General features: G+C 35.8%; 1 protein-coding gene across 1 annotated transcript in view; it reads right to left on the bottom strand.

The window, feature by feature from the left end:
• Nucleotides 1-16,928, bottom strand: part of LOC124233452 (signal transducer and activator of transcription 4) — a 93,931-nt gene that overhangs the window by 36,361 nt on the left and 40,642 nt on the right. The window contains exon 4 of the mRNA XM_046650552.1: nucleotides 1,586-1,684. Coding sequence (XP_046506508.1) covers nucleotides 1,586-1,684 — 99 coding nt within the window. The remainder of the gene's footprint in view (nucleotides 1-1,585; nucleotides 1,685-16,928) is intronic.

The following is a 16,928-nucleotide window of genomic DNA, read 5'->3' as shown; positions in this document are numbered from 1 at the left end:
AAGTTGACTTAAATCAGAATTAGGGATGTTGAATCTGCCAGAATAAAATTTTTGTACTAGAACAAAGGGAGTTTACTAAAGAATACGTAAAAATGTTAGCTTGATTAAATAGAAAGGTTAACCAGCTTCTCCAAGCACCATTGCTTGGCCACTTAAGTAATCTGACACTGAGTGTACTGCTTAGATATAAAGCTACATTGACATCTAGAGATGAGAGAGAAGCCAGCAACTCCTTGACCTTACAGTTGGGTGAGGAGCTATGGTTAGAAAAGCTGATGACTTCACTAAGATACACAGAAAATCAGTGGTGGAACCTCAAGTGGAACCTGTGTCTTTGACTATTGATCAAGTGTTCTTTCAGCTACACCAGATTCCTCAGATTGTAAAGATTTTATACAATGCCCTCTCTCTCTCTAATTTTGGCCTCCATTATTTGTTTATCTACCTGAAATTTGCAAATCAGTGCTTCTTTTGTGGTAGTATGTGGTACTGGCAGATTATTTGCAGAGTGACTTTGACGAGCATTTATCAAAAAATGAAAATTTCTAATTTAACTGATATCTGACATTTGAAGGGAACAATACGCACACACACACACTAAATGACTAGACATAAAAGGGATACAAAAAGGATGGCTGAGAATATATATGAGAATATAATATATTACTAATAGCCTCTTAATTTTACCCAAAAAGCACTGAATCAAACTATATTTACTTTAGAAACTTACTATACATTAGATCTTAAATTAAATAAAAATACCATGCTTTTTATTCATCTAAAAATAAGAATAGTAAATTGTTAAAACTCCGTACTTCTTCAAAAACAACCATAACCTGACAATAACTAAACCTGAGAAATTTTAATAGTGAAAAAAGACACTTTTCTTGGACTTCCAAAAATAAATATTGTAATGTGATTTACTAAATTATGGAGAATATCATTCGGAAAGTTGATTACTTACACACTCTTTTCTTTTTATAAGGATTAATTAAAAAGTATTCCTTAAGGATCTCATTGATTCCTCTACTTGTCTTTGATGGAAGCTCTGAATTTATTTAGAATAGTGGGATAAAATACAATCTAAAATATGGAAGGGTGAAGTACACTCAAGCAATCAACAAGCAAGTATTTACGGAGTTTCTGTAAGACACAATTCCTACTTGTGGAGTATTTTGGACTTGTGGGTAGGAAATCAGGAGCTACTGAAGGGTTTTGAACAACCCTGAGGAGAAGTGTGCTGAGAGAAGTGCAGTTCAAATGGTAGTTATGAATTCAGCTAAGAGGTGGTTACTATATTCCTAAACGGACATTGTAAGACCGTGGACCAGAGTGTGGTCAGTGAAAATAGAAAAGAAGGTGTGATTAGGATTCTAGAAACATACTGTGGAAAGACTGGTGACTATCTCAATAAAGAGGCAGAGAAAAGGAGATACTCAAAGATGATCCCAAGACCTTGATTCCAAGTGACTGGAAGGATGGTGGTATTACTAATAGGTAGAAGCTGGTTTGAAAGAAGATAAGAATTTCTGTTTCAGAAAAATTGAGTTCAAGGCGATAACAAGGTAAGTTCAGAAAATATTACCTGAATGGGCATGTTGGCTGCAGCCAATATTCTTCTCTCTTCCCTTAAACAATTTGAAATAACTACAGCTACATGCATTGGATTTCCATGAAATTTTCCCTGAAAAAAGTGAGCAGAAACAACATAAAAGCTTAAATATACACATCCTAAGGAAACATCACTACCTGCAATCAAAAATAATCTCCCAGTAAACATGTGAAATTATTTGGGATTTGTTCCAACAATCTATTATAAAGCCACAGAAACTTACATTGTGAACATAGACTCCTATGCGGCATACTGCTCTGTTTTCAAAAATCATTTTTAATAGTTAAAAATAGTTCCTGAGCCCCTTGTAGGAAAGACTCTGCATACACACTCAGGGGCATCTGTTTACTTAGGCTGAGGATAGTTTTTAGGTAAAAGAATTACTTCTCTGCAAATTACTATGAACCAGCGTGGTCCCAGCTGTTGTCTTGTTACCCCTGTGCTCCATGCATGCTTAAAGTCTTTCTTTTGGTCCTCATTTGGTGTAGTTCACATGGAGTAGCTCATAATTATATCGATATACTAGAGTGAAACTCTATTACACATTTCAGCAACAATATTTTTATGACATCTAAACACATACATCTTTTATTACCAATGCTAATGGTGCAGATATTGTAAATTGGCAGCCTGGGGGCCTAATGCAAAGGTATATTGTGTCAGTTAAAATATTGCAATACCTTCAGGGGGAGCATGTACTACCCACAGTTGTCATAGTGTCCACCACTGAGTGACCCAGGCACTCATTGACCTTACGTGCCAGGACCCTGGAGGTATCTGCCTTTTCTTGGTTTACAGGACTAATTTTTGTGTGTGTGAGGAAGACTGGCCCTGCGCTAACATCTGTGCCAATCTTCCTCTATTTTATGTGTGGGATGCCACCACAGCATGGCTTGACGAGTGGTGCTAGGTCCACGCCCGGAATCTGAATCTGTGAACCCTGGGTCGCCAAAGCTGAGCACCTGACCTTAACTACTATGCCACCTGGCCAGCCCCTCCAGGACTAATTTGAATGACATCATCATTTTTAGCGTTAAACTTCTTTGTTACAAGACTTTTTCCAAGGCAGGCTTAACAGGAAGCACAATAAATATAGACAAATGCATTTATTTAGTTTCTCTCTACCCTCCTCTCTGAAGGAGGTGCTAATTATCCATGAAATGTTTTGCCAAAAGGTCAGTAGCAGAAAAAATAAAATAATAATTCATAAAGTGGAAAATTAACAATTAATCAAAAGTAGATTAAACAGACTGGTAAACCAAAGGGTCTTTCTAGGAAAAAAAATGGTGTTATTGGCTGTAAATGTTTTTATGGCCTTGACTGCTACCACAATTTTATTAGCAAATTCATGTTAATTAGCACTTTTATTTGTAAAACTATGATAAATGCCAAGTATCTGAGTTCCTGTTCTTCCATATTCTATAGCTTTCAAAACTCTTTTCCTCGCCCTTAAATCAGAAAACTCCAAAAGAAAAAAACAAAAGTGGATTGAGAGAAACTCATGAGGTAAAGAAATTTAAGTGACCCTATTTGTTAAGCAGGGTTACCAAATTTCTGATTTCTGCATGCTGACAATTTCAGATTCTCCCTAGTTAGAATTTGTTCCTGTTACTTTTCCTATCTGTTGGTTTTTTCCATATACCTTCCCTTCAACTCTTCAAGAAAAGCTATGTTTCCTCATTTTGCCTTTAATTTATTTTTAAAATATTCCATTGATAAAAATAAAGGGCTTCTTCTAGGGCTAATTTGGAGGCTCTATTACTTACGTAAACTTGAAACTCTTCCCATTTAGGTTCAGGAGTTCCTCTAAGGCCCCAAGAATCATCATTATTTGTCTTTGTTTTTCTCGCTGTTACAGGAGTCATTCGTTGTTGATCATGTAGATACTTTCAACATTTCTCAGCTCCATTGTGTACACTTTTTCATTTTCTTTCTCATTTGAACTTGTTTTACCTTCCCTTTCAGATTCAGTTCCCCTCCATGTCTTGTAAGGTTAAATTATTCATTTTTTCTCTTTTGTTCAGAGCCAAGAATCACCATTGTTTTCATCCAGGCTATCTTTTCACTTTCCTTTTGCATTTTTCCTACCTTTGTCTCTCACTTAAATGTATGAGATAAAAACGTCTTTTGGAAAATTGATCACTATGGATTCAAAGCCAAATTAGCACTTTTTATTTGCCAAAGATGTACTCACATCCACCTTTCCATAGTTACCATCTCTATGGACCTCAAAAAAAAAGGCAACAATGAAAAACAAAAACAAAAAGACAAAACAAAAATACCCCTAAGTGTGCATTGGTGGGAGGAAGGAAGAGAAAGCCACAGAAGGAGAAGCTGCCCATTTTCTATAGCGTGTCCATCCTCTTTTGTATAGGTATTGCACTTGTCTTCTACTGTGTGGCCTGTCTTTTCACTGTCTCATAGTGTCAGTGAATAGAAATTTTTAATTTTAATGAAGACAAATTTATCAATTCTTCTTTTTATGGTTAGTTATTTTTATGACTTAAGAAATCTTTCCCTAATCTGCAATCACAGAGCTTTTTCTCCTATACTCTCTTTTTAAGTCTTTATAGTTTTGCCTTAGTTGTAATTCACTTGAAGCTTGTTAATAATGAAAGGCCCCTTTCACTTTTTTCTATATGGATACTCAGTTGCAACAATATTTATTGAACATTCTATTCTTTCACCTCCGCTCTGTTGGGCCAATTCTGTCACAAATCAAGTGTCCATATGTGGACGGGTTTGCTTCTGGGCCCCATTACATCTTATGGTTCTGTCTATCTCTGTTTTACCAACAGACTGTCTTAATTACTAGAGCTTTATAATAAGTTTTGATGTCAAATAGAATAGGTTTTCTTTGCATTTCCATATAAATTTTAGAATCCCCTGTCCAGCCACGCTCATACACACAACCATGTTAAGAAATTTGAATGACACGTTTAATCTTTAGATACATTTGAGAGTCTTGGCATCTTTATAATTGTGTTCTAATCCACTTATTTAGGTGTTCTTTAAAGTCTGTCTGTTAAGCTTTATAATTTTCCAGAGATTTTACACATTTTTGTTAGGTTTATCTTTACGTAGTTGGTATTTTTGATAATGGAATTAACAGTATCTTTCCTTCCCAGTTGTTTTTGCTGGTATGTAGAAATACATTTGACTTTTATGTATTGATTTTGAATCCAGCAACTTTGCTAACTTTTATTAATTCCAATAACGTATTTGTAATATCTCATCAATTCTAAATATTTATCTGTAGATTCTTTTGGATATTCTGCAAACACAAATCATATCTTGTGTGAATATTGCTAAAACTTTTCTGCCTTTTCAATCATCTAATTTCCATCAGGATTTCACCTTCATCCTAAGACTTATTTAGAAATGTATTGGTTAATTTCCAAACATAGGAATTTTCAACTTATCCTTTTTTTTTTTTAACTGATTTTTAAAATACATTTTAAAATTCTGATCAGAACAGATGTTCTGAATGACTTCAATCACTTAAAATTTGTTGAGACTTGCTTTGTGGCCCAGTTCATGGATCTTTTGAAAATGTTCCAGGTGAGCCTGTCAAGAATGTGAATTCTGCAGTTGTTGGGGACAAATGTCTTACACAGGTTCATTAACTCTACCTTGCTAAGTGTTTTGTTCGAATTTCTACACCCTTGCTAATTTTGTTGCCTGATTAATTTTATCAATTATTGAAAAAGGTATGTTAAAATCTGCTTTGTGAATTTTTCTCTTGGTGATTCTGTCGTACACATTCAGATTTTTATTTACTACTAGTGAGTCAAATCGTTCATTGCTATGAACTGATCTTTATCTCTAATGATGATTTTTGCCTTGAAGCAAAAATATAAACTGACATAATGCTTTTTATCACTTAGAATTTTTATTTTATCCCTATTGAGAAAACTCTTTTGATTTAGTTCAACATATTTATAGATATTTGAAATCACATATCAGTACTGTGCATTTATAACAGAGTAAACATATGTGAAACAAATTGGTTAGTAGATTCCTAAAATTTCCTCACATATTTGGAATTCAACTTTTCTGAAACTCTTTTAAAATTAGATCCGTCAGCATCAAAACTTTTTTATAAAATAATGTCCTCTGGGCCATCAAGAATGTTAGTGAACCTCTTTTCTTTAAAGTGTGCACAACTATTGTCTCCATTATGCAAGTTTTGATGCTGACGCTTTCTTGATCTTACCAGAAATTCTCAATAGAAAGCTTTTAGACAAGAACCAGAACTTACCTTCCTTCTGCAAATGGTCTTTAAATGCTTGGTTGACTGAAGCATTGAGGGACTGTAGTGGCCTAGTCATGCCATCATGGTTAACAATTATATCACTATATTTTTAGGTGAAATTATTACAGTCATGTGTCACTTAATGCCTGGGATGCATTCTTAGAAATACATCAGGCAATTTCATTGTTGTGCAAACATCAGAGAGTGTACTTACACAAGCCTAGATGGTATGTGTAGCCAACTATATACCTAGGCCATATGACACTAATCTTATGGGAGCACCATTATATATGCAGTCTGTTGTTGACCAAAACATTACTATGCAGTGCATGAACTGTATTTCACTATTCAGATATGTGCCCGTAAAATCACTGAGAACTAGAATACATAGTAGGGTCCCAGATGTCTATACCAGAAGACTTCTAACCTGTCCTCTATTAGCTCAACCATCCACACTACTTTGGTTCACTTCCAATAACATCTTTGAAGAAGTTCTTAGACATTGTTTTACAGTTTAGATTAAATATGGCACTAACTTTAGCAATTGGCAGTTAGGGATAAGATTACAGTGATTCACTGCTTTTCATACTTTTGATCATAGTAAAGATCCTATTGCACTGACAGTGTAATCTTAAGTCTTGTCAAAGAAAGTCAACCCCTCTTCCCCAGCATTACCTGTTTGATTAAACACATATTTTAATTTTCCCTCAATGGCATGATGCTGGAAGTTAAGTGCATTCACTTCAAAATTAGCAGGAAGTTTCTGATAAACGGATATTGTATACCTTAATGATAATCCTATGCAATGCATGATTCATTTGCTCCAGCCTCCTATTGTGCTGAGATTTCATTCATCTATTGTGAGGAATTTGGCAATTTCTCTTGCCACTCTTGCTTTGTATATGATAGGCAATCCTTTTGCATGAATCTCAGTAATGAAACATAATACAGCTTCTACTTCTGGGCATCTTTATGCCACCCTGTAAAACACTTTATTGTTGCTTTCCAAGAAAATATGGAATTTAGAGTCATCCATCAAGTGACAAATAGTTTGCTTAACAAATATCAAATTTATACCCTGCTGATTTGTTCCCATCCCATTCTGCATATGTGATAATTATTTAATTCTAAATCACAGTGTTATATTGATGACACTTTAAACAGCAATTAAACTCAACATGTATTGTACCAACAGTGCACATAATTCAACTGAAGTCATAACAACACGAATAGCTATAACCCAAATTCACAGCACAGGAAATGACAGAAACACTGTGATTGCTACCTGACAACAGCAATTAAGAGATACTATTGATTATAAGATGCATTTTGATTTCAGAGATGTTAAAATGCAGAAAAAAGGCATCTTAGAATCAATGAACATGCTGTTTTATTCTTTTGCTACTTTATGCTAAATTCCTTGTCTTTCCTTCACTTCCTCTTCGACTGCCCTTCCATCTAATTTCTCCATTTGACTAGTCACTAAAGAGTGACTAGTTCATCTGCTCTTTTTCTCCCAAATGGTTCAAGGAGCACCAGAGGCAGAGATAAAGGATGTAAGAAGGCTTGCTCAAAATAATCTCCTAAATTCAAGTGTCACAGAATCTAAGATTTCAAGAACTAGGCATTCACTCCTTTGAGTTCTTTCCCCAAGGATCTCCTTTAAAATGCAAACACATAAGGGAGAGTTAACACTATACTTAATTAATTTTCTCTCCATTGTGAAGGATTTATCATATGTTGTTCTCTGGTTGCAGTGACCTAGCAACAGCAAGATGAGAGTGTTGGGTCCCAAGTCAAATAAAAGAAGTTTGTGGAAAGCCTTGAAAGAGGGAGGCAATAGTAACCAAAGAGGCTATAGGATTCTGAAGAAACATGTACCCAACTGTCTGAGCTCGGGTTCCTCTAGAAGCTAATCCTGAGACAAGGATTCCACTGCAAGAAGTGTAATTGGGAATTGATCCCAAAACACACTTATGGGAGTGGTAAGTGAGACAAGGAAGAGAAGGCATCCAGTAAAGGGTGCGCTATCAAGCCACTGGCTAAGATGGGCTGGCAGCCCAGTGAAGAACATGTGACTAAGAGTTATCTGCCCAAGGGCTTTGGGAACTGGAGTATTTTTACACCAGCTCTTGTCACCATTAGCCCTGAAGCAAAAAGCTGCAGATACTGGCATGTACAAGTCCACATGATTGAACTAAAATGGTGAGACCAAACCATTTCTGCTATACCAGTTCTTCTCCTAACCTCAGTTTGAAAAATTTTTCACTTCTCTTTTTTTTTTAACTACTATGTTGCACTCAAATGTTGATATTTTTTCCTTTATGGTATCTCTGGGACATAAAGCAGTTGTCTCCAATTACAGAGTAAAATGTGTTCATTCACATTTTTATTGCCAATCTGCAATCTACTATTCACTTCTGATTGCCAACTGGCTCTCTCTCCTTTTATCATCCTAAAAGCTGCTGTTAAATCGTTTCTATCCTTGCCCCCTACCTGTGTCAAACACGCTGGCCAGTCTCTCCAAAACAACATGCTCTCAGCTTCAGTCTCATTATTTCCTTCTTTTTGTTCTTAGCACACAATTTTTCTTAACGGCTTCTACCTGATATCTCCTCACTAGAATCATAAGCATTTGTCTACAGTGAAAAAGCCCCCACTGTATTGAAGAAGAGCTGATCTAGTTGTCCTAAGGCTGATTCAGATGTAGAATGGTCAGTCAGATTTAAAAAGCAACGATCTTTTATGGTAATTAAAACAACAATGAATACTACACGTGTTTTAGGAACGCTAAAATCCAAAAGACTGACAACACCAAATGCTGGTGAGGGTGCAGGATAATGGGAAGTTTCAAACGGTACAGCCACTTTGAAGTACAGTTTGACAGGTTCTTACAAAGCCAAAACTACGCTTTCCATACAATACAGCAATCATGCTCCTAGGTATTTATCCAAATGAATTAAAAATTTATGTCCACACAAAAACCAGCATACAAATCTTTATAGCAACTTTCTTTATAATCATTAAAACTTGGGAGCAACCAGGATGTCCTTCAACAAGTGAATGGTAAATAAACTGTGGTACATCTATATGGTGAAATATTATTCAGTGATAAAAACAGATGAGATATCAAGCCACACAAAGACATGGAGGAAAAACATATTGCTAAGTGAAAGAAGTCAGTCAGAAAAGGCCACATACTGTAAGGCGAAACTATGGAGACAGTACAAAGATCAGTGGTTGTCAGGGATTGGGGGGGAGGAAGGGAAGGGGAGGATGAAGAGGTGGAGCACAGAGGATTTCAGGGTAACGAGACTATTCTGTGTGAAACTGTAGTGGTGGACACGTGACGTTATGCATTTGTTAAAACCCACAGAATGTAACACACCAAGAGTGAAGCCTAATGCAAATTACGGACTTTATTGAATAATAATGTATTGTTGGTTCATCAATTGTAACAAATGTACCACATTAATGCAAGATGTTCATAATAGAGGAAACTCTCAGGCAGGCGTGGGGAGAGGCTAAGGGAGTCTATGGGAACTCTCTGTACTTTCCACTCAATTTTCTGTAAACTAAGACTGCTCTGAAAAATCAAGCCTATTTGTTTTCGTCCTACTGAAGCCACGGTTCCCACATCCTTATGCTATTCCTTTCACCAGGAATGAACAAATTCAGATGTACAGAGTTGCCCGGTCCTCTTATTCAGCAAGCTTTAAATTCTGTCATCACCACAAAGATTTTCTTGATAAAAGAGAAATGAGGTATAGACTCTCCATGGATAGACATGATTAATGCCCTATTTCTATTTATGCTAATAATACTTACATCTTAAAACTAACAAAAAATTAGCAGCAGGTATATACAGCTTTTCCTGGCTGATTTTTTAAATTAAAAGAAAATACTTAAAGGCATCAGGTATGTCTTCTATAAATTCTGAGTATGTTTCCTGCACCATGTTCTATGTCTGTGAAGGCTTAAGTTGGCCTAGACAATTGCTCTGTGAAGCAGCCAGAGAACTCTCTCTATAAAGTCAGGGGACCTGAGTTTGTGGCTGTTACTAGCTGTGACTAGGCAAGTCACTTCTTAACCTTCATGACTTCAATTGTCCTATTAGTCTTTTGGGATAAGAATACTTGTCATTCATCATAGAGTCATTGTGAAGAGGCTGGCAGACAATTGAGAAAGAGCTTTGTAACTTGTAAAGCACTCTATAAATATAAGGAGTTTTCTATGTCGCCTCATGGGCGCATTAGGGGAGTTTAAAGCTCATAAATGGTAAATCAACAAAAACCAAAGATATTATTTCCTATTAGTTTCACAGAAATGATCAAAACTGATATAAAGCCAATAAGGACTGAGTTAGGTTCCAGGAAATATATTTACATGAATATAAAAGAAACTCCAGAAAAAGAAAGGCTGTATTTGGGGTTTTCAAAACATTAGACAGTAGGGACTTTCCTGGCATTTCTTTAGGACTAACTCACACATGCATACAAATACACTAAAAACTGCTTTGAATAAAATATTAACTCACACAAGCTAGCAACTAGAAATAATGATACAGTGCTCTCACCTGAGCACAATTCATATAATCTTCGGAAGAAAATAATTAATGCCACACTTTCTATGTGTAGAAAAAAGCCTGGGAAGGAACTCGTCAAACTCTGAAGATCATCCTTGGGGAAACAGGGTGGGAGGGGGTGGTTATTTCACTTTTACCTCAATTCTTTGGTATCGTGAATATTTTTTTTTTATAATTAAGCCTGTGTTACTTTTATGATTAAAACTAAACAAGAAGTGATAAATTACACATATATACTCCATATCATATCTTTCTCTTTGCTTAATTTAGGCAGAGTTTTTTGTAAAAGATGAATGTGGGCTTTGAAAATTTGTCATTCAGGTGAAAAGAGAAAAAAAAGAGAATTGGAGCCCCATCAGACCATTAAGGTGACTAAAATTCAATACTCTTGGGGAATTCACTGTCTTGTAATTAAGAGATCAATGAATTGCTTAATTCAAAGTGACAGGAAGAGAACAAGGTAGATGCTAACTCAGTTATCATTTACCTGCTTGAACATAACAAGCACAGAACTTGCTGTTCACTGAATCCCTATTATAGGAAGGCACTTCATAAGCTTTGTTTTTAATGCTGACAATAGACTGCAAGGTACATAATAGGAAGCCCAGGGGTTGTGTCATTTGTGAAAAGTCATGGAACTCAGAAGTTAAGGAGAAAGAACTCTTCAAGTCCAGGTGTATCTCATTCTACAAACTATGACCTTTCCAAATTACAACTGCTGTTTAAAAAATGCATTCCTTCTTTATTGAACCCTTGAGCCATGGCTGTGTGCAATTTTATTTTCCCTGGAAATTATTTTATAATATTTTCTATGATAAATCTGTTCAAGGACTAACCATTCTTTATGGAACCTCAAGATAGCCCCAGTGGTTAAACAGACAAACCGACAGACACTGACCATGTGTTTGATTACAAAATTATTAAGTCACTTTTCCTCAGGTGACCTAGATCTTAATACCTCTGGCAGTCATACTTGCTGTTGGTACAGGCAATCTGCCATGGGTCCTGAGCGATCCTGCATGATCTTGCTGGGTATGCCAATGTTGCACGGCCCTGACCATTCTTCACTCGTGTCATTTTTCAGGGTTGTGTTAGCAGCCAGTAACCTTACGTGATGAGGTAACATCTCCCCCCAGCTAAAGAGCAGACTTGCTTCCTCTAGCTATAAAAGCACCCAATTCCTCAAGTTCAGTGTTCCTCTCCTGTAACACAACCCACTGAGCGGGCAGAAAACCATTATGGGCCCACTATGTCACCCCGGTAGGACTTGGGGGACATGGGGAATCAAATGCATATGGGCATGAAGCTCTGACTGCTGCTTTTGCTATGAATAATAAAGTGTTTGTCTCTGATCTAGAAATTTCATGTCTTTTTCTAGCACCCATGAAACAATAACAAGCTCACTTGTTAGCTTGAAAGGAAGGTAAAATCCAAGACTCTGCACACTTCTTGATACCTACTTGTGTTGTAAAACTTACCACATAGCATTTCCATTACTTATTTCTATGTCTGATTCCCCATTGAGACTCTGCATCTTTCACAAACGTGGATTGGTCTTCTTCAAGACTAATCTTGAAGTAGCTGTCACCTTATAGGAGCCTCATAAACACTTGGTGAATGATCAAATGAGAGGATGAATAAATTACAGTAATCCCCTCCTGAGATAAAAATAGAAAAAGCATATGAGTCAATCTCTGTGTTGGTAAAGACCTCCATCTTTAAATCCTTCTGGAGTTTTTATCAGTCCCTTGTTCCTAGTAGCCAGGAAGATATGAAACTAGAGTCTTGAGATTAGTTGGAAAAGACAGCAAGGTATGGAATACTCCTAGAGATGGCAACTCTGCTTCTCAAAGGCCTGAGGGGATGCTCACCATGGTTGACCAGTATCATTGGTGAGGCTGCCTTCGGGAGACTTGAAGCATGAAGGTTGGCCCCTCAGTGGGGACATGCTCTGAGTCTCCTGCTCTCTGTATGTAGGACACATCCTTTACTGATGGTAAAGGAATCGGTGGCCTTTGCGTATGCTTGGTAGGATCCTTTAGTCCCTCTTTCACCCTTACTCACATGATAACAAGGATGCATCATGCTCATAATTAAAGCGTGTTTAGACAAGAGTATAAAGAAAATAGGATATTAAATGTAAATATTGGTAAAGAAGGCATACACACATTTCTCTTGTTGATTATATAATTATGTATCTAGAAAAAAATCTAATTAAAAATTAGAAAAATTAAAAATTAGAAAAAATCTAATTAAAAATTCTGGAATGAATAAACAAGATGACATTTTTTTACAGTGGCAATAACTATCTACAACTGAAAATGGGGGAAAATATTGCATTCAGAATAATAAAAAATAATTTTTAAAACAGGAATAAATTTAACAAGAAAGGTACAAGTCTTATACGAATTAAACTGGGGTCACGTTGAAGACTTTAAATAAGATTTGAGAGGGCATAAAACATAATATAGAATAAACATAACATAGAATTCTAGCATGTGGAACTTACTGTCATAAAAATGTTAATCATACCAAAATAAATACGTATGTTTAATGCAGTTGAAGTTAGACTCCCAAGAGTTGCTTTTGGAGGGTTTGGGTTGAAGGAAAGAGTCAGTAAAGTTCATATGGAAGAAATGCTACACAATAGTTAGGAAAATTCCAAAGGCTAATTAATTTTTCTGAGCTTGAAATATGTTAGGGAATTTTCTAAGTGTTTTATGTTTTGCTTCATTTAATATGCACAACAATTGTTTGCAAGAAATAGTATCATAACAACTTTACAGATAGGTAGACTGAGGTAGAGAGATGTTAAGTAACTTGAAGAGTCAATTTGACTCCAGAGCTTGTGGGTTTTTCGTGTGTGTGTGGGAGATTGGCCCTGAGCTAACATCTGCTGCCAATCTTTCTCTTTTTGCTTGAGGAAGATTGTCCCTGAGCCAACAGCGGTGCCAGTCTACCTCTATTTTGTATGTGGGATGCCCTCACAGCATGGCTTGATGAGCGGTGTGTAGGCTGGTGCCTGGGATCTGAACCTGCAAACCCTGGGCCACCAAAGCAGAGTGCGTGAACTTAACCACTACGCCACTGAGCTGGCCCCAAGAGTGTGTGCTTTCAACCAATTAACCACTAGTCACGGTCTCCAAGTTGAGAGGAGGAGGACTTGCCATACGAGATATTAAAATATGCTGTAAAGTATACTACATTTATAAAGCATGACATATTATAAAATATACATTATAATCAAGAGTATTGACATATAACTAGATTAGCAGAGCATAACAGAGTGGTAGAAAATTATCACGTAAGGAAATTAACATATGAAAAGGTGGTATTTCAGTTCAGTCAGAAAAAAATGATTGTTTAAAAAATTTTACTGGTATAACTATCAATCCAGAAGATAAAGCTAGATTTCCACATACAGAATTCTATGTAGACTAAAGACTTAAATTTTTTAAAATGTTAGAATAAAATTTAGGAAAACGTGCATAATCTAAGGGTTAGGAGACTTTACCCCCAGAAACTATACAAAAAAGATAAATTTTTCACTACATTTAAATATTTTTTTGTATGGAAAAAGATGTCATAAAGCCAAAAAGACACATGATAAATTGAGGAAAATATTAGTAACTCACATGGAAGTGTTATTTACCATGAAAGATATTTTTTAAAAGTATTATTTTTAATACATAAAGAACTCTTTAAAATTGATAAGAGAAAGCCCAACAGAAGAAAGTGAATGGGAAATTGACAACAGAGCACATCCAAATAACTAATAAATGTGAGAAAGGATGCACAGTCTCACAGATAGTCAGAGAAAAGCAAATTCAAAGTAAAAAGAGAGATATTATTTCCCAACAATCAGGCAGGCAAAATTAGAAAGGGAGATAAATGCCAATGGAGATATGGGGAAGAGGTCCTCACACACTTTGCTGATGGAAATGTGAATTTTGCAACCTATTTGGAAAGCAATCTAACAATATCTACTAAAATTTGAAATACTTATATCTTTGACTAGTAAGTCCATTTCTAGGAATCTACTCCATAAAAATAAGAGCACCACAGCCCACAAGAATTCACGTACAAGGTTGTTTGTTACAACACTGTTTACAGTAGAGAAAAACTGGAGGTGAAGTGCTTACTTATCTAACGGGAATGTCTCAACAAATTGTGGCACATCCGCTCCATGGACCGTTCTCTACCATTAAAATCAAGAGATTTCTGTGATGCAAAATTTGGAAAGTAGAGAAATGAGTAATAAAACTTCATTTTGTAAAGGACAAAATCTTGACTTCCCCATTTATAAAATTCCATAAACACACACATAATACGCATGAGGATAAATTGTACATTTCCCCATTTTATGGAAGTAATCAGATACAGGTATGGAAAAGTGCACAATGGTTGTTAACACTGATGTCTTTGGGGGTGATGGTGTGGATGGAGGTAAGAGAAAAAGGAGTTTGTAATAAAAAATCAGCATGTGTAATATCTAGTTTATGGTAAATTATATGTAAGAGTTTATGCAGTAAAAGCATGAAAAGATACTGACCAAAATTTTAATGGTGGTTATCTTATTTCGGTGGAATTTCAGGGGATTTTCAGTTTCTTCTCAGACTTTTCATTATCGTTTGAATTTTTACAAAGATTTGTGTTATTTAAGCAATCGGAAAAAAATTAAAAGGCTATTTTTACCATGACAAAAATTCCATCAGTAAAAACTTTTATTAATTTACATATTGTGCGAAAATTAGGACTCCTAAAGAAAGAAGTGGAAAAATCATTCCAATCCGAAGAAGAAAAACCATTCTCTGAAGATGGTTGACATTTATGAAGTAACCCTCAAAGCGTCCCTGTACATTTTCCATTGACCAAATATCTGAAATCTATTTGAACTCTAGTGGAAGTATTAATACCATCCGCTAGTGAGAGAAATGGAAACTAAGGGATTGCTATTAGCTCATAAATAATGGAAAGTGAGTGCCCAAATGACCTATTACTCACCACGAACATGAGGCCAGGTCCCAGAGCCAGGTCTAAAACTGTGAATCCTAATGTTGGTTTATAGACACCCAGAATGACACTTCATAGTGGTCTTTAGGCTGGCCTAAAATACAAGTCACACTAACATATTTATATTAAATGTGACTTTTTCTCTCACAGCTGCTCTAGAAAAGATGCTAACTGGGTGAAATTTGTCCCACAGGTGCCACAGCCTTTTAAACTGACCAGCTCTGGCTTCCATGACTACTTTCAGCTTCCATCAAAATGTATGTATCTCATTCCCTCCGTTCCTTGCTCATTTAGAGCTAATTAATCAGATGTAGTTAGCTCTTTCTCCTATCATCTTGGATGAAGAATCCTATTAAGCTGTATGGATTTATATACTGTCTTACCTCAGGGCCTTGATCACTTGGCATACTGAGCCAGCTGCATTTGTACAAGGCCTTTGTGGAGACATGTTTACCCAGAAGAATGCACTGGAAAGTCCTCAGGATTTGAGGTCAGAAGTCAGGGTTTTACCCCAGCCCCGCTATTAGCTATGACATTAAAAAAAAAAAAAGCCACTTTACCTCTCTGAGCCTTGATTTCCTCCCCTATTAAATCTGTACCCTGCCTTTTTCTCCTAAGTTGTGAGAATCAAGTGGGATGTTCCTAAGATCCCAGTCAATCATTAAACAAAGGTCAATTATGTTTTTCTCTGGTTGCAGAGGCAAAAATCTCCTTTGAAGAAAAATTTTAAAACGCAAAAATCACTAAGAAAATAAGTCACTCATAATCACAAGATCTTGAGATAACTGATGTTAACACTTTAATGCTGCGCCCATTTAGCTTATTTTCTGTGTATACACTAAAATATATTTACACACACTTTAAAAAATAATAATTCAGAGCACACTCTATATATCATTGTGTATCTGCTCTTCCATTTAATTGATAATTAAATTACAGTGTTATTAAAACATCTACAATATCACTTTTAATAGCTGTTTAATGGTTATTTTAGCCCGAGTCTGATTTGTTTAGTGAATTATCCACTGTTGGCATTTAGATTATTTAGAATTGTTCACTGTTAAAACGCTGTGCTATATTCTTGGTTAGAACAACCTCTTTAAATTATAGTATTTAGATCTTGTTCATTTATGTTTTTGCCTACTTGATATGTCAGAAAATGAGAAAAGAGTGTTAAAGTGTCCCACCACTACTTGATTCCTCTCATTTCTTTTTGTAGTATAATTTTTATTTTATATGTTGATTCAATATTATTTGGTGCATATTGATCCATGAATGCTATGTGTTCATTTGAAATTTTCTCTTACAGTAATACAATACTCATCCTGATTATTGCCTTTTTGACTGGAATTTGACACCGTCTAACAACCTCCATAACCGTCATGAGGATTAAAGGAGATGTTATGTGTCCTTAGTACTAAATAAATGTCAGCTACTATATCTCATTTCTATTTTATTATTAT

The sequence above is a fragment of the Equus quagga genome, unplaced genomic scaffold (assembly GCF_021613505.1).
Source record: "Equus quagga isolate Etosha38 unplaced genomic scaffold, UCLA_HA_Equagga_1.0 203_RagTag, whole genome shotgun sequence".
In the NCBI taxonomy this organism is placed as follows: Eukaryota; Metazoa; Chordata; class Mammalia; order Perissodactyla; family Equidae; genus Equus; species Equus quagga.
Note: the sequence above shows the minus strand (reverse complement) of the source record. Positions and strands in the feature narration are given on the sequence as shown.